Source organism: Athene cunicularia (assembly GCF_003259725.1).
Source record: "Athene cunicularia isolate RWA chromosome 20 unlocalized genomic scaffold, athCun1 chr20_part1, whole genome shotgun sequence".
NCBI lineage: Eukaryota > Metazoa > Chordata > Aves > Strigiformes > Strigidae > Athene > Athene cunicularia.
Window position 1 is genome coordinate 1,294,697 of NW_020799125.1, and position 15,638 is coordinate 1,310,334.

At 40.9% G+C, this 15,638-nt stretch overlaps 2 protein-coding genes across 2 annotated transcripts in view; one reads left to right on the plus strand and one right to left on the minus strand.

The window, feature by feature from the left end:
* BIRC7 (baculoviral IAP repeat containing 7) overlaps nt 1-14,425 on the minus strand; it is a 19,411-nt gene extending 4,986 nt beyond the window's left edge. The window contains exons 1-6 of the mRNA XM_026862297.1: nt 14,396-14,425; nt 4,517-5,045; nt 2,327-2,426; nt 2,159-2,250; nt 1,444-1,731; nt 448-519 (exon numbers count right to left, since the gene is read on the minus strand). Of these exons, the coding sequence (XP_026718098.1) occupies nt 448-519; nt 1,444-1,731; nt 2,159-2,250; nt 2,327-2,426; nt 4,517-5,036 (1,072 nt within the window). The 5' untranslated portion in view covers nt 5,037-5,045; nt 14,396-14,425. The remainder of the gene's footprint in view (nt 1-447; nt 520-1,443; nt 1,732-2,158; nt 2,251-2,326; nt 2,427-4,516; nt 5,046-14,395) is intronic.
* Nucleotides 1-15,638, plus strand: part of YTHDF1 (YTH N6-methyladenosine RNA binding protein 1) — a 29,939-nt gene that overhangs the window by 345 nt on the left and 13,956 nt on the right. The window contains exons 2-3 of the mRNA XM_026862042.1: nt 2,130-2,135; nt 15,415-15,425. The gene's annotated coding sequence lies outside the window, so the exon portion shown is untranslated. The remainder of the gene's footprint in view (nt 1-2,129; nt 2,136-15,414; nt 15,426-15,638) is intronic.

Consider the following 15,638-nt stretch of genomic DNA (forward strand, 5'->3'; position numbering starts at 1 on the left):
CCTGGGCTACAGGTGAAAAGTTAGCCCTCAGGGAAGTGGTGGGAGGGTCTGATCAGCCTCTCCTCACCCCACAGGGTTGTGCTTGAACTCTTACTGGGTACTTTCTGGGTTGGTATTTTCACTTCCTATCTGGATATAAAATTTGCTTCTTTGCAGAGCTCTGTTGTGGTCCCAAGTGCAGAGCTCCATGCCTACAGGTTGGAGTTGGCTTTCCTTGCTAGCAGCACTGCAACCAAAACGGACAAAAGCAAAGGGAGTGAACAGTTTCAGGAGGCTTGTGGCTACATGGAAGATGGGTAAAGTAATTTCCTAGGTTAAGTGCTAGACTAGTTTTGAGGAAAAAAAAAAAAAAAAGGAATGAATACAATAACTACTGATACCATTACTATAAAAATCATCCCCATTATGCCTAGGCTCAATTTCACCACCACTGTCAGCCCAGAGCACCTGATTCCTTTTGTTGCACAGATTGCATTTCTTCTCTTGAACTTGATGTTTCAGTCTCTCTCTGAACAGCATCTGTATAACCAGGAAAGAAGATGGCATTAAATGCTACCCCTTTCCTCCCTCTTCAGACAGTGCTGTTTAAAAAGATGAAATATCCTGGATTTCAGCAGCCTTAGGTTAAGCACCTCTTTACGCCGCTGATAACTTCACACACTCAGCCTGGTAAAGCTGATGTTCTGTGGTGCTTCAGTTGCTACAGATGTTAACCTCCCTACCAAAATGTGTCCGCATCACACTGTCTCCTCAAAGTTGATTTATCTATCACACGGCCAGAGCCATCAACTGCTCATTCCTGCTCCTATTTAATCACACTTTCAGCTTTGTTGATTTTTTTTTTTTTTTTGCCTTAGCTAAAGAGATGGCAGACTGGAGCTTTGGAAAGCAGGCTTGCTACCAGAGAAAGCCAGCGTAGAACTGCATCTTCAAATAAACCTCACTTGGCAAACAGATTCCGCAACACAGATAACAAGACAGACGTAGATAAGTTAAGGAGAATATATATTATCCAAACAAACAAGTATGGCTATTTCTGATCAAGCCACTGATTCAATTTTCAATAGGCTTGGAGCACTCATCCATCCTAGAAGCCTTGCTTCAGGCAACTACCTCTGTCTGTCTGCATCAGATGTGAATTTGTGCACAAGCCTCCACATCGTACAGATGTCTGCTACCGCAGGTCTAAGGCAGCAGAAAATGTCAAGGATATCTACCCCATAGGCTACTGGAGGCAGATACAGCTCCCATTACACTAGTAATCACAGCTCTTTCAGGTTTCTTTAAAAACAGAACCTCATTCTTCAGCCTCAGGTTATTACTCTTAATTCCAGCCTAAGAAGAGAGAAGGTAGACCCGCAAGACACTCACAACAGTGCTCAAGATGAAATGAATAAGAGGTTAGAGATCCACCAAGAACGTGGGTGTGCAAGTCAGGCATACCTCTGCTTTCCTCTGCGCTGCTGCTCTCTTCCCAATCTGGCTGAAGCAGATCAGAAATCAGTTCAGACTCAGATGGGTAGAAAGTCCCAGTCAGCATGTATCTGTTCTCTACCAGGTTAGCTACCCAGGTGGGGTCAAAGCCCATCTGCAGGACATTCTGCACTACGGTAAACTGATGCAGAGGAGGAGCCTGCAATTCCCAATTCCTCAGAGGATCTGTAAAGCAGGGAGCAGATACTTTACCACAAAAGGCAGAACTCTGGGCAAGAAGTAGGCCACTCCCTGAAACTGTCATATATAAAATGGCAAGCTATTCTAGAACATTCCTCAAGCTATCTATATATAGCTAGATCAACATCCAGTTGATTTACAGTTCTTACTTCCAGTCATAATTCACAATAAAGTCAAAAGCAATTTCGTAAGAGCCAAGAGACTAATTCTGAGTCGTTTATTCTGCTGTATCAGTGAACCAACCCTTTCACGTTTGGCCCCAGTCCAGAATCCTTATCTTTGTTTCACATTCCAGAACAGAAGCCTTGAAACTGCTTTCATGAAGATCAACAGTAAGAGGCTCATGATGCCCTCTTAATTCACTCTTCATGTTTGGCCCAAGGTGAGCTCAGTTGTTACATCCTTTGGAGCAGATCACAGGAAATGTGATAATAGACCAGTTCAGAAAAAAAGACAAGGACTGCTGCAGAAAAGCAAGGTTTACAATATCTTTCTTTTTGTACCTCAGAGTAGTAGAAACCAAAGCTGTTCTTGAACATCAAAAGTGATTTTAATTCAATTTTTAGAGGGTGAACTCTAGGTCAGATTAGAAAATCTCAGCATATCTTTTGACCTTGCTATGAGGGACATTTGTCAATCAAGACTGACTTACCCTGGATACCATTTAGCATGTTCCCTCCAAGGATCATCTCCAAACGACCAGTTCCTCACACCTCCATCACAGTAAAAACACCTCACAACATCTCCTTGTCCTGAAAAAAGACAGTAAGAGATTATTTGACATCTGAGACACTCTACTAGCCCTGAATGAGGACCTGGGGAGAGATGCAGCACAGAACACAGGCTACCAGACAGAACAGATGAGCACATGACACGGTACCAACGCTGTGCGAGTTGTATAGGGGCAGGAAATCCGATGAGAGGTTGAACTCCCAGAGCTGTGGCTGGTTGAGATGATTCCAGAACTGGGTCACAAGCTGACAGGCAGCATCCACGTGAGCACCATCGCTCCCATGTATGCACGTACTTACTCAATCCCCTCTTGCCTGCATTTAGAACAGAGCTGTGATAAACATTGTTTCCTAATAACAATCTGCCATAACCAGCAGCAGGCAGGCAGAGGATGCACACAGCTTCCATCTCATAGGTATAAGAATTTGCCTCAACATTGTCCAATCCTGTTACTGTGCTTCTCTTTGCAGAAGTTTCAGAAGAAGAAAAACAAAACAAAACAAAACAAACACAGTTAAGAAGAACTGCCTATAAATGCCCTGCCCTAATGTAAAAACTTCCAGTGAGGTGGAGTCACAGACACTTAAGCCAAGCAGTGCTCTGACACAACTCGAGTGCTCAGCTCCAGAGCTCTCCCGCTCATGCGGAGGAGAGCCATGTCAGGCTGCTGCTGCCCAAGAAGTCCCCAAAATAAGTCTCTGTGCTGGGCTATCAAATGGCTGCTCTGCAAATGATAAATCAAGTCCAACACAAAACACACAGGTTCTTAGCTGCAGACGCTGCTTTATAGTTTATTCAGTGGTCCTGGCCACGCTGGTCTTGTGTGCCTTAAAATTAATAAAAAGACAAAAGCAGCAGATAAGCTAACATGCATATGATGCTCTTCCATTTAGCCATGTGTACTGTTTCACCCCTGCTACTGTGCTCCAAGTAGACAGGTACAGGTTCTCAGCATTAACTGGATTTACAGCAAGATCCCAGTCATGCAGTCCGAGTTAAAATTTTGCAGAAGTATAGACACATACTAGCAAACTAACCAGTCGCTTCCTATAACTCCAGCTAAAAGAACAGAAGTCAGTTATTTAGACAGACTTTCCTATGTGCATGTCATTCACCGTGTTGCATCTCAGATTTATAACAAAGTTTAAGGCTGTTTTTTTTCCCCCCATTCCCATCTTTACCAACAAATAGTAATCAGAGAAAGGGGCAATTCAATTTTACTTCAACAATGAGAACAAGACACATTCAGAATGCACAAGGTTTGTTTCTGCCAAGGGACCTTTAGTTTACAGACCCTGCCTGTCACCTCCTTCCACATCTCTGATGTGCAAATACAAGACAAACAGATTCCTTCATATGGAAGGAGTCACACTTGTAACACAGAAATATCATTACACTGCTAGCTTTGAGAAACAGAAGGACCCCAGTATTTAACTATAGTCAAGTATTAACATACTGCAAATATTTCCTCTGACTGGTCAATCCAGGGAGGAGCACTTCTTCAAACTTACTATCTAACCAGCAAAGCCTTTGCAAGGGGAACTAATGATGTTACAGTGACATTCATATGGTAACAAGAAATATTGCTTATTTTCCTCAAAAAACAAGTATCATTTTTATTTCTGTATTACAAGTCCAGGGTCCTTACGAAAACAAGCCACAATAACAGCCAAAAGGCCTGACTGCCCACAGGTTTCACTCAGATTTGGGGTTTTTTGAGTAGAGAAGGCTTCAGTACAGGACAAAGCTTATACAAAACGTGACAAGTCAAGTACCTCAAGTCCTTTTAGAAGTGCAAGTAATAAGAAGGCTCCATAGATCTTAAAGCACACACTTTTTCTGCCAGTAAAACATCTGTTTAAAACATGACACTTTTTCCACTCCTGCTAGTAAGGGAACCAACTACCTACTGGACCCCTCAGCACCCAACAGGAGTTACCACAAAGTGAATTCCGCACAAGCAGCAGGTGAAACAGCACAGGCTGAAGCAAGGATGCGGTTTCTAACTGCACTACACATACTCGCAAGTATTTGTACGATCAATAAAACACAGCGACACCTTCAAAAGTTAACTTGAGTAAGAGTTAAAAACATTTCCCCAAGCACTTACCAGTGTAAAAGAATCCTGCTCTAGCCAGCTGCTCAGGATGCATGTCAGTATACTGTGGCCAGTTCTGAAACGTAGAGAGTCTCATCTCCTCTGTCACCATCTCTGGGTATTCTGGTGTGTTGGGCAGGGCTGTCTCCTCACTATCTATCCCCTGCAAAAGACTGAGGAACTGCCCATCCACAGTGTCAAAGATTTCCTGAAGAGGAAGCATCTCTTGGTTCCCAACATCCTCACCACAAATGAATTTGCAGGAAGGGAAGAACTTCAGGTGCTCTACTACTGGACAATCACCGGGAGCCCAGTCCTTCAGGACACCACCACAGCAGAAGCACTGTACTTCATCTCTTGGACCCACAAAGAAAAAGCCAGCCTTGACCAAATCGCGGGCAGATACAGGTGAGGTGCCTGGCCATCGCCAAAAAGTCCTCAGTCTTCTTGCTTCATTCCTCATGCTGGACTCAAAGAGCTGGCTGCGAGCAGCCCTGAGCTCAGTCTCCTCTGCTGGTGTCACGTCCCCCATGTTCTCAGTCTGAAAGAGAGGGTGAGATAACCCAGAGCAGTCAGCTGGATTCCTGGCATCAGGCAGCATTCACCCCCCCGTTATTTGTTCCTCATCCCCATGCATATTCCAGAAAACTCCTGGTCTTGACAAAGCTGACCTTGTTTCTAAATTGCAGCCCAGTCAGAGATCTGGTGCTTCTGTACTTTGCTGTTGAACTTTTGCTGAATCCTCACTAGTATCTGAAGGGAAGAGACTAGCACTTTCCGAGCAACCCTGCCAGTTTACAGGAGAGATGCTCTCAGGAACACAGAGTGGAGGGGGAGGGCAACATAATGCCTCTCTTGCTGAACCAATCCAGCTTTCAGCATCTGATTTGTGTGATAAATTTTGCTTAGCTTTTACATTAACATTAAAAAGACTGTTGGGTTGGGTTTTTTTTTTTCCCAAAAAATACATTTAAGAAGGCATGTCATAACAAAGGAGACAACAGCCACGCCCAGTGTCTCGATGCTCATTTTACAGCCAAATACCATGCTAAATATCCATAGATTTCTCATAACCTTAGGATGCTAATTAAACAATGGCTATATAGAAATATGTCTAAGAGAGAACTTATCCAGGACACAGTTTAAAATAATTAAGTCTGGTTGCTATAGGGAGGCATCCTTAAATCAAAGATACAACATCTTCTACCTGTGCTAGTTCTACGGAAGAGTGAAATTAAAGCAGGTAGTGAATGCCCGATTATCCAAGCCCTCATCCTACTTAAGGCAACAGCCCATCCCCTGTGCGAGTGAGCTAAACTGCAACTCAGCTGCTGCTTCGGCTGACAAAGACACTTTCAAAAGGTCGTAAAATTACGCACCTGAGAATCAGGATCAATCAATCACTCCAAAGGAAATCCTTTAGAGTAAAATCATCACACATGTGATTAAGTGGTAGGTGCAATCAGATTTTTTTTTAATTTTTTTTTTTGTTTGTTTTTTAAGTGCCCTGAGAACCCCTTTACCACTTAATAGATCAATTCATCCCAAGAAGTGCTATCTACTGGTTATCAGAGGTAAGCATTATAAACACGCCCCCGTTAAATTATGGGGGAAAAAAAGAATATATATATTTATACACACACCCCTGAAAAGACAGTGTTTCAAAGTCGGTACACCAGATTATTAATATAATACATAACTACTGCAGTGCTCTCTTTTGAATAGGCACACTAAAAACCAGTCGAGACCACCTGTATAGCTGCTACTCTGCAGTAAACACAGCAGCACAGACCATTAAGAGGCATTCAAGCCAGTAGCATCTCTGAAGTACTATTCCTCTTGGTTAAGTGCTGCAGTACACTTAGGGGGGAAAAAAAATAAAATTATAGGGCATTTTAGTTGCAAGACCTGTAGCCAGAGTTAACAAATCCATCCTCCACAGGTATACGCATTTAGTGAGATTTTAAAAAGCAAAAGCAAGCTTGTTTACCCACATGCCTCACAGTGAAAGGCAACAGGGAAGAGAAAGTTCATGAGCAACTAGAAATTTCTTCTATAAATCATAATCACAGAAACCAGGGTTGAAGGAAAAGACAGCTCTAAAAGCTTGATTTAGAAACTGTGATTTAATACAATAATTACTGAAGAACTATGTCACTGGAATAAGGAAAAAAAACATACAGAAAGAAAACAAGAAACATTAGGCACTGATACATGGCAGAATTTGCAAGCTAAGCAAACTTAGGAGCATGTAATTTTTTTAGCCTGCACAGCAAATTTCACTCTCGGAACACACGTAAACAGAAAGACTTGTTCATCTGGCACAGCTCTACAATGCCTGTGCTGCTTTCATCCCGGGCCCTAACAAAGCAAAAGCCGTTATCCTGAAATGATGATAAATGCTGTTTTCCACCCAGAAGGTGACCAAGTTACCTTAGCCTATTCCCACTTAGGAAGTACACATCAGAGCAAGTTGCACAGCAAAACACAAGGAAAGAAAGTTAGATTTTCCATCAAAAAACTTAACAAGTGGTTTTTAAATGAGATGCAACTTAGGCGAACAAATGTATTTGTGCTTATGAAGAAACTCATTATGGTTGACCTGCATTAAAGACATTTACACGCTCTGCAAAAGAGCCATTAAGCTAGCTAACAAAGCTTCCAAACCAAATTGGTATTTTAAATAGTTACACCACCACTAAAAGCCAGTATTCTCCCACAATACACTATTTACACCCACAAAGTAACACACTTCCAAAGCAACCTTACAGCTAACATCAACAATTCTCTATTAGCACAATACAAAAAAAAAAAAAAAAAAAAAAGACAAAACAGAGAGAAAATTACCTGCAATATGCTAAAAAAAAACCCACCAAAACACTTTCAGAAACTAAGACTCTCCCAACTCCACAAGCTTCAAGCTCCCCTCCCAGCAGAGGTCTTTCTGAAAGCAGCAGAAACCCTCCCCAGGTGTAAGTGAGCCCTCCTGATGCAGAGGCCATTTCTAATGCTTTGTTTTCCCTGATTGGTTGGGTTTGTGCTGAAATTCTCTATTTCTCAGCCCAAATTTCATCTTTATAAGTGGGAGTTACCAGGGTAAAATACAAAGTTAAGCTCAAACTTCTTCCAGAAAATAACTGCTTAGGCCTGAAGAAAAAAAAAAATAAAAAAGGAAAAAAAAAAAAAGCTAAAAAACCTCCAAGCCTTGTGATTTGTTAAAGCCGAGCACAGTACAAGTCATGACATCTGGACTCCTGTGACATGGTGACTGCAATCCTCCTATTTTGCTATAGTACCTTTGCTCCTGCATCCATGATTTTTAATTTCTATCGATACAATAACAGAGGAACATAATCATATTCTAAAAGAAGACTGTCCTGATGAAAATTATGTCAAACGCTGTAGTACATCACACACGGGCACAACAGCAGCTCCCTGTCAAGAGGGTGATAACCCCCAGCCCTTGCAATCACGCTGTGATTCTGTATTAACAGTATTTCTCTGTCTTTTTCAACTCGCTCTCACGTTTTGCACCTTATGACTTTTAAGAAAATGTACTATAAAATTAACAGATAAATAGCAACAAGAATTTATTCAAGATAGCTTGATTATATTGCATTGCCTTTGCTTTGGGAATAAACCCTTTCCCGCTACAATCGCATCTTCGCAATTTGAAATCTTTCTATTCCTTTGCCTTCCTGTGGTCACAGTTCAGAATGAAGGATTTTAAGGTCAGTTTTGAAAGATGCAATTACTTGAAAATGTGTTTTCCTCTACCACTTTTCTGCCTGAGAAAATGCATGCAGCTTGACGAACCATGTTCTCTGTGTTAACATATGAACACAGGTGGATTATGTTTGTAAAAAAGGATAAAGCAGGATTTTTCTTTAAAGAAAAAAGATTGAGTCCTTTTCTTACAGGCAAGTCTATACAAACATTTTAATTAAAAAGAATAGTGTTGAAACTTTTTTTTTTTTTTTTTTAATACATGTTAATGAAAATCCCTGAGCAGTAGAGGGCAGTGCTTATATACAAAACTTACAGAATCTTGTGACAAGGGAATGTTTTTTTTTTTTTTTTTTTTTTTTTTTTTTTTTCTGTCTGTAATGAATTTATATGTAATTGCACATTATCTTCTGCTCCACAGATCCTCTCATTTATAACTCGATATTGATTTTTGAAGAATGAATCCTAAAAATATATGATAAAGTTAACAAAATCCCTCTCACAGAGGCTGTTTGGGGACAGCTGATGGGTTGTAGCGAATCACCTGTTAATAGACAAGAATGATCGATAGTTCTGATCTTGTGAAGCATTTTATAAGCAATGACTTCATCCTGTACTGCTTGTAACCACCTCGCTTCTCAAATGTCATCTCGGGGGGTGTTGAGAACGTGGTAGGCTCCTTGATCTGCCTTCCTCACAGCCATGCCTTAGTCTCACCAGCAGTCTGCAAGCAGCTCTCAAGGATGCTTTCACGCAAGGAGCTTCTAAATTAATTTACAAAATTTGACTGATTCTGGCAGAAATTATTAGGAGTTTCTTTGTTTACATATCATTCTTTCAACATGCAAGCTTCAAGACAGGTTTAAGGTTGGTTTTTTGTGGGGACACTTATGATTTTAGGGGGAATATTTCACCAACAAAGGAAAGCTCAGAAGGACTAGTGAGATGACTGTAGCAGAAGAAGATGAAGTGACACCAAGTCTGGTGTTGAGAACAATTAAAAATAAGTCACCACAGACAAATGATGGGGTTTTATTTTAGCACACCAAAATTTTGAAAGCAAATAACATATTCAGTAATGTGTTGTATACAACTAATGTTGTTCTTTTTTAGCAGTTCCTATACATTTTTAGTTCCTTTTCAGAGAATTAAGATGTCCTACCAAACTTCTGAATGCTTCTTAAGATAAAGAGTATAACGAGCTAATGACAAAAAACTGTGGGAATCAGCAAGAATCAACCAGGAGTCCAGGATAGATCAGTGATAACAATCAGCAGCGCCATCACCATGACCCTGTATGAGTAACTTCTACATTGCTGAGCTCATTCCAAGCATAACTGGAAATGAGCACTAGACAGTGATTTGAAACACTCTAAGAAGGAATGTAAACATAATCAATCAAAAATATGTTTGCTAATGTCAGCCTGATTTGGAAGGAAAGCAATCAATAAATACAAGGGCTAGAGCATAACTGGAGACAGCATGATAAAGAGCATCGAAGGGCTGAAGTGACTGGAGCCCCTGGAAAAACTCTGGCAAAGTTCAGCATTTCGAACCTCAAAGTTCTACACAGTTGCAAGGGGATGAAGCTCTTCTATGTGGTTTATAGGTCAAGGAAAACTACTGTGCTTTCAACCATAAATTAAGAGTTAATAAAAAATTCCTGAGGAAAGAGGCTTTTATAACAGGGAGGGAACAAAGGTATCAGTTGGCATTACTGAAGAAGAAAAGAGGCTGGGCACATGGCTAGAGATGCCACAGCTTGCTACTGCAACTGATGTGTAAGGAGGCTGGGTATCAAAGAAATTTGTGGTGTAATTCCTGTTCCCACTTGCTCAGAACCACTGTTAACCACTCTGTGAAGCCAAGGATCCATTTCTCAGCATCAAACATTCAGACCTTATGATATAACAGCTTTCCAGCCTGCAGCAAAGTAGACAAAATCATTCCATTTGTAGCCCTAGATGTAGGTGCTGTTTCTGTTTCTCCATTTAGGGCCTTGTCTTCCCTCTTCTGGCCACCTCTTTCTTGTGTGTTGTCCTTCCTCTTCCTTCACGCCGAATGCCCAGCTGGTACCATCCTGCAGCAAAACACCTGCACTCTGCTTCTCTCCTAAGAGCTGCTGCCACGATGTTTCCTACAACGGTAAAATCTGTGAGGGTGCCTGTCTGTTCAGCTGCCTTCCAGGGCAGCACTGAGGGACCAAATCACATTGCTGTCTGTTGACACAAAACTCCAAGGCATCCATAAAACAAACCCTCTGTGGACAGGCAGCGTGATCCAACCCAGTGAGTAATGACAAGACACGCTGAAAAGTGACCGGTGGCACCAGAGACAAACAAAAAGTCATTTCCTTAGGGCAAAGCTCACAAGTCTCACTTTGCTTCTTCATTCAGCTCCCAGTTCTTTCTTTTACTGTTACAAATACTGCTAAACATCTAAAGAGAACTTCCCTGCCTACCGACGTTTCCCTTGCTGCACTTTCCTCAGTGGACTTTTCAATAACAAAGAAGAACAAATGTAATGCATTAATAATAATAAATGATTTATTCCCCCCAAACATTAAAAATTAATTCAAGAAGCCTGAAAAATGTTGCTATAAAGTAAATACACATACTATAAATATATACTGCCAGAACTAACGCACAGGTGAGTAACAGGCACATGTTTTGTGAAGTGATTTCCTAAGGATTCAAACCTTTCAATCTTCTCCCCTAATTCTATCTTCTGGCCTCCACTACCATAGCATCTGATTGCCTCAAAACTTTATGTATTGTAATAGTTAGGAATAGCTAAATGTAGCTTGCAACATGATTCATGAGAGTGCTTCAAATCAAATACTATTAATATACCAGCCCACAGGAACAGCACACAGTACCTATCAAGAGAAAAATCTGCAAAGCACAGCAGATACTCAAAAAATCAATAGAGGAACTGACCTTAAAGTCCTACTGTGATTTGAAAGAAAGGCCAACTAACATGCTAGTTCCTTGGAATGAGAAAAATTGAAGTGCCACAAGCCATTACTATGTTTTATATTGTTTCATAACTTCCTGATTTCAGTGTCCAGCATATTATAAAAAATATTTCTGCTACAGAAGATAGTGTGGGTTGAAAATTGTTCAATGCTTTTTCAAAAGGTAATTGCACAAGACAGTTTATTTTTTAATTTTTCTAAATGGCTTTTGGAGCTGAAAAATTTGAGAGGTTTTTTTTTCCAAGCGTCATTTTTCCTCCTTATTTGGTTTTCTACCCCTTGTTGCCTTTGCTAGTAAACACAAAACATCAGGGGGAAAAAAAAAGAAAAAAAGAACAAAACCAAAACACACCTCTTTTTTTTTTTGTTTCCAACAACATTCTGAATGCTTAAAACAAATATGTAAGAATTCAATGCTGCCCCAAACTGGATGAACTCTCTTCAGAGTTCAGCAGATCAATGGGATATCCAAAGAGCAAGCAGAGTGCTTGGAGGGCTGAGGAGCTGCACAGGGATTAGGAACACAAATGACAGTTTCAGGAGAGAACTGTCTGACTAAATCCAATTCCCACAGGGAGCATGGGAAAGGTGAATGATATTCCCCTTCTTCCTCCCTTTCTGAGTAGCATCTGGCTGGTTTCCCCAAAGACAGGTTGTGCTTCTCCTTCCTCTCTGCTCCTGCCTCTCCCTCCTGCTGATTCTGATCAGTTCCCGATTCCTTCTGATTTGGACAGGGAGGAGCCTCACGCTTGGGTTCCATTCCCTCTACCTACTCAAAGCCTGGCAGGAGGCACAGGAACAGAAGACGTGTAGCCTCACGTAAACTGGGTGGCATTGCTGCTCCAAATTGTTCACAAATAAAACTAACAACTCTTCAGAAGAGATTGCTATCAGTTTATGACTAATGTACGTTCCACCGTTCAGCCATTAATTAGCTTTAAAGAAGGATTTGTCAAGCATTGTTATGACTCTAATGGAGCTCATCCTACTTTTTAATTGGTGGAAAATCAGCCATCAAGAAACATGGAACATCTGATTTTCCAATTAAATTCTGCTATAGTTTGGAATGTGTTTTTATTACAGAGAGATGTGCCTAGCTGCCTGAATACTGCTTGGACAACAGGCAGAAATATCTGCTGTTGAGCTATTTGCACTAGCAATCATGTTTTTCTCCATGCAAATTGACTTGGAATAGGTTTATTTTGTCCTTGTATCAGTAATCAATAACAAGATTGAGAGATGAGGAAGAAAGACAACAGACCAACCTGAAGGACACTGCAAAAAGCTGAAGTGAAAAATCAGTGACAGCATTCCAATTAGTAAGCAAAGACAGACTGGCCTTACAATTTAATGGAAACTACATGAGAAGAGCAACAGTTTCCAATGATGAAGATCAGAGGGAGACACGGGAGAGTCCTTGCAATCAGCCATTGCTCCCTTGAGCCTCCCTGCTGCAGCTCTTCAGTGAAGTTGTCTTGCAAAGAACAGCATGTGCCATGATGGTGTCAGATGATACCTGTTCACAGGCCACACGCTTTGCATATGATTTCCCTTCTCGTGTTTTCACAAACAATGTGTCAGTGACATGAAAAACAGGAGAGAAAAACAGATAGTATTTCTCTGTATGTCTTGCCTTTATTTTTCATCCTAAAATGATGGAAAACAGCGTTGGATCCTTGCTTTGGTTACATTCAATGGGGGTGTGGGATGCAGGAGGGGTGATGATTCCAGCACAGCAATGTACAATTTTACCCCCCCCTGCTCATAGCAGAAAGGGATGCATAAAATCCCTGTAAAATCTAATTTAATTTTTTTTAAAAAAAAGTATTCTGTAATTTACACATGAACTCTTCTGAGATTTCAGAGAGCGTTAGAAAAGGAAGAAAAAGATAGCCCTAACTTTTTCTTTTGCTAGAAGAACATACCATGATATTACTCTCAACAAAGCCAAAACCAAACAAAAACTTGTGCTACACCCTAGGTTACCCTGTTACACTCCACGTATCCCGAGTTGATATAATTCTAAATATTGCCTCATCTATATGCTTCAACTGAGACTTTTCATCTTACTGGTTTTGTTTCTAAAAGACTGTGTACTTCTCAATGGATAGACAAGATTATTCTCAAAGTTACCAGGAAGAAGCAGTAACTCACATTTTCCTAAAGCAAAAGAAAAAAATTCCTACAAATATGGACTTAGGTATATATATATATATATATATATATATATAATCTATGCTCTGCCTTTGAATCTAAAATAACAGGTATAGCCTAATAGCTGTAGTCCCCTGTACCTTAGGATGCTGAAGCAAATACAGTTCTAACATTCTGCCCACATACACTCATGGCTAGGATGATTCATAGTCACATAGTTTCTATATCGAGACTAGTGAACATACACGATCACATGGACTTCAGAGCAGCGCCCATCACCCAAGTACCCAGGACAAGCCTTTCCCTTTCCCTTCCAGATGTTCCACTCTCTAGCCATGCTACTCACTTTTTTCTCACAGTTGTTTCTGAAGCGCTGCTCTTTAGAGAGCCTTTCCAGCTCGTTCAGGGACTCTCAAGAGCACAGACTCACTGACTTTGTCCATAGGTACACCATATGGCAATCAGAATTATGACAAAACACACCAAATTTTATGTGCTACCTAAGCCAAACAAAGAACCCAACATCTCCAGGTGCTGAGGATTAGTGCAATACTCTTTCTTCCTTATCTCTGTGACTGATTAGCAAAAAGAAAGTGGACTATTCATTTCAGGTATTTTATTACAGCAGTAAATGCAAACTCAAACTAACAATTTCAAAACGCAAGCACAGAGAATACTCTGGTTTTAACTGTATTTAAAGGAAAGGATGATTGCATTGTTTAGTGTCTTTCATGAGGGCTAGAATTTGCCACTATCCCCAAAATTAAGCATGGAGATCTTACAAGACTTTGTAACTTCTGGAACTACTCTCTGATATGGCAGAGCATCACACAAGTCAGTAGTAGGCCTAGCCTGGGCCTCAAGCTATTACCTCAGGCAGTAACACAGTATATTATACACATGTTGGAAGCCTGATTTTGATTCATCCTTCTCTCAAATATGGTCTTATATTGCTCATATCTAGAAATTGTAAATGGTGCACGATTATGTCAAGAAACCTACACAAGAGGCATGTTCAAAGCCAAAAGAGTTACCAAACTAAATTTCCGCAGGTATTTTAATACCTTCAAGAAAAATTCAGGTTTCTGGCCAAGTCAAGGGGCATTATTATCATTCTCTAAACAGATGTCAGACACCTATGTAACACGTTAAAAGATAATCTCAGTGACATATTGTTAATCAGTGAAAATTCTGTTACAAATCCTTTTACTGCACTGATTTCCACAGAAGTCAAAATAAATTATATACTACAAATCTCATTTAGATGATATAATCTGGTACCAGTGTTGTTTACAAGCACTGCAATGTTATTTTCTTTTGTTGGGGTGTAAGAGGCTCCCAGTCCACCATACTCTAATTGGGTGAACTATCATTTACTATGCTTGTAAGTCAGCAGGACAGTGAAGCCTCTGGGTGTTACCATAATACAAATAGCGAGAAAGAAAACCAATGTTTTCTGTTTCATCACAAAACATTTGTGATCTGGCCATCAGAACTCAGAGGTTTGAGACTGATTGTTAAACAAGTTTCTGTATTAGAATCAGTATAAAAATAGAAACTGCAGGACCTTGGGGAGGGCAGGAACTGCCCTTTTGTTCTGTGCAGCACCTACAAACTATATCTTGGCCCAAGGATCCTAAGGAGGACCTAAAAACAATTAAGAAGTAGCCACAATTCTGCTCACGGATATTCCATCCACTTAGAAAAAAACAAAACCTAACCCATTATGTGCAAGAAGCAGAATTACAATCATTAATGAGGTAGATCTCAAATACTAGAAATAAGAGGGCATTGATTTAATTTAATCTGATTTCTCAAGCCATCTCTCCCTAAAAATCAGAGATTCAATTTTGGCATAAGGCAGCACTGAACGAGGACAACTCAGCTTGTTCAACACTGCTTCATTTCCTCACCTTCCCTCAAAAGGGCGCGTAGGTAAATGACAAGTCTCCCTCCAAGCCACGAGTTTACTTCTTGGCCCTGCTGAAATCAACATCAGCTACGTTAAGGGGGCCAAGACTTCACCCAGATTCTGCAAAAAAAAGCAGCTGGAAGGAAAATAAAATGAATTAAGCTGGTAAAAACCCATGCCGAGAGCAGCTGCAGTCAGGCTGGTGCGGACCCTGTGCCAGAGGGCCCCAGCCGCAGGTCCCGCGGGCCCCAGGGCCGGATCCGCGCTGGTGTGAGGGGAGAGCGGCCTCCCTCAGCGCCTGGGGCCGGGACCGAGCCTGCACGGCCGAGCCCGCGGGCAAGGGAGCTCCTGTACGGCCTCACAGA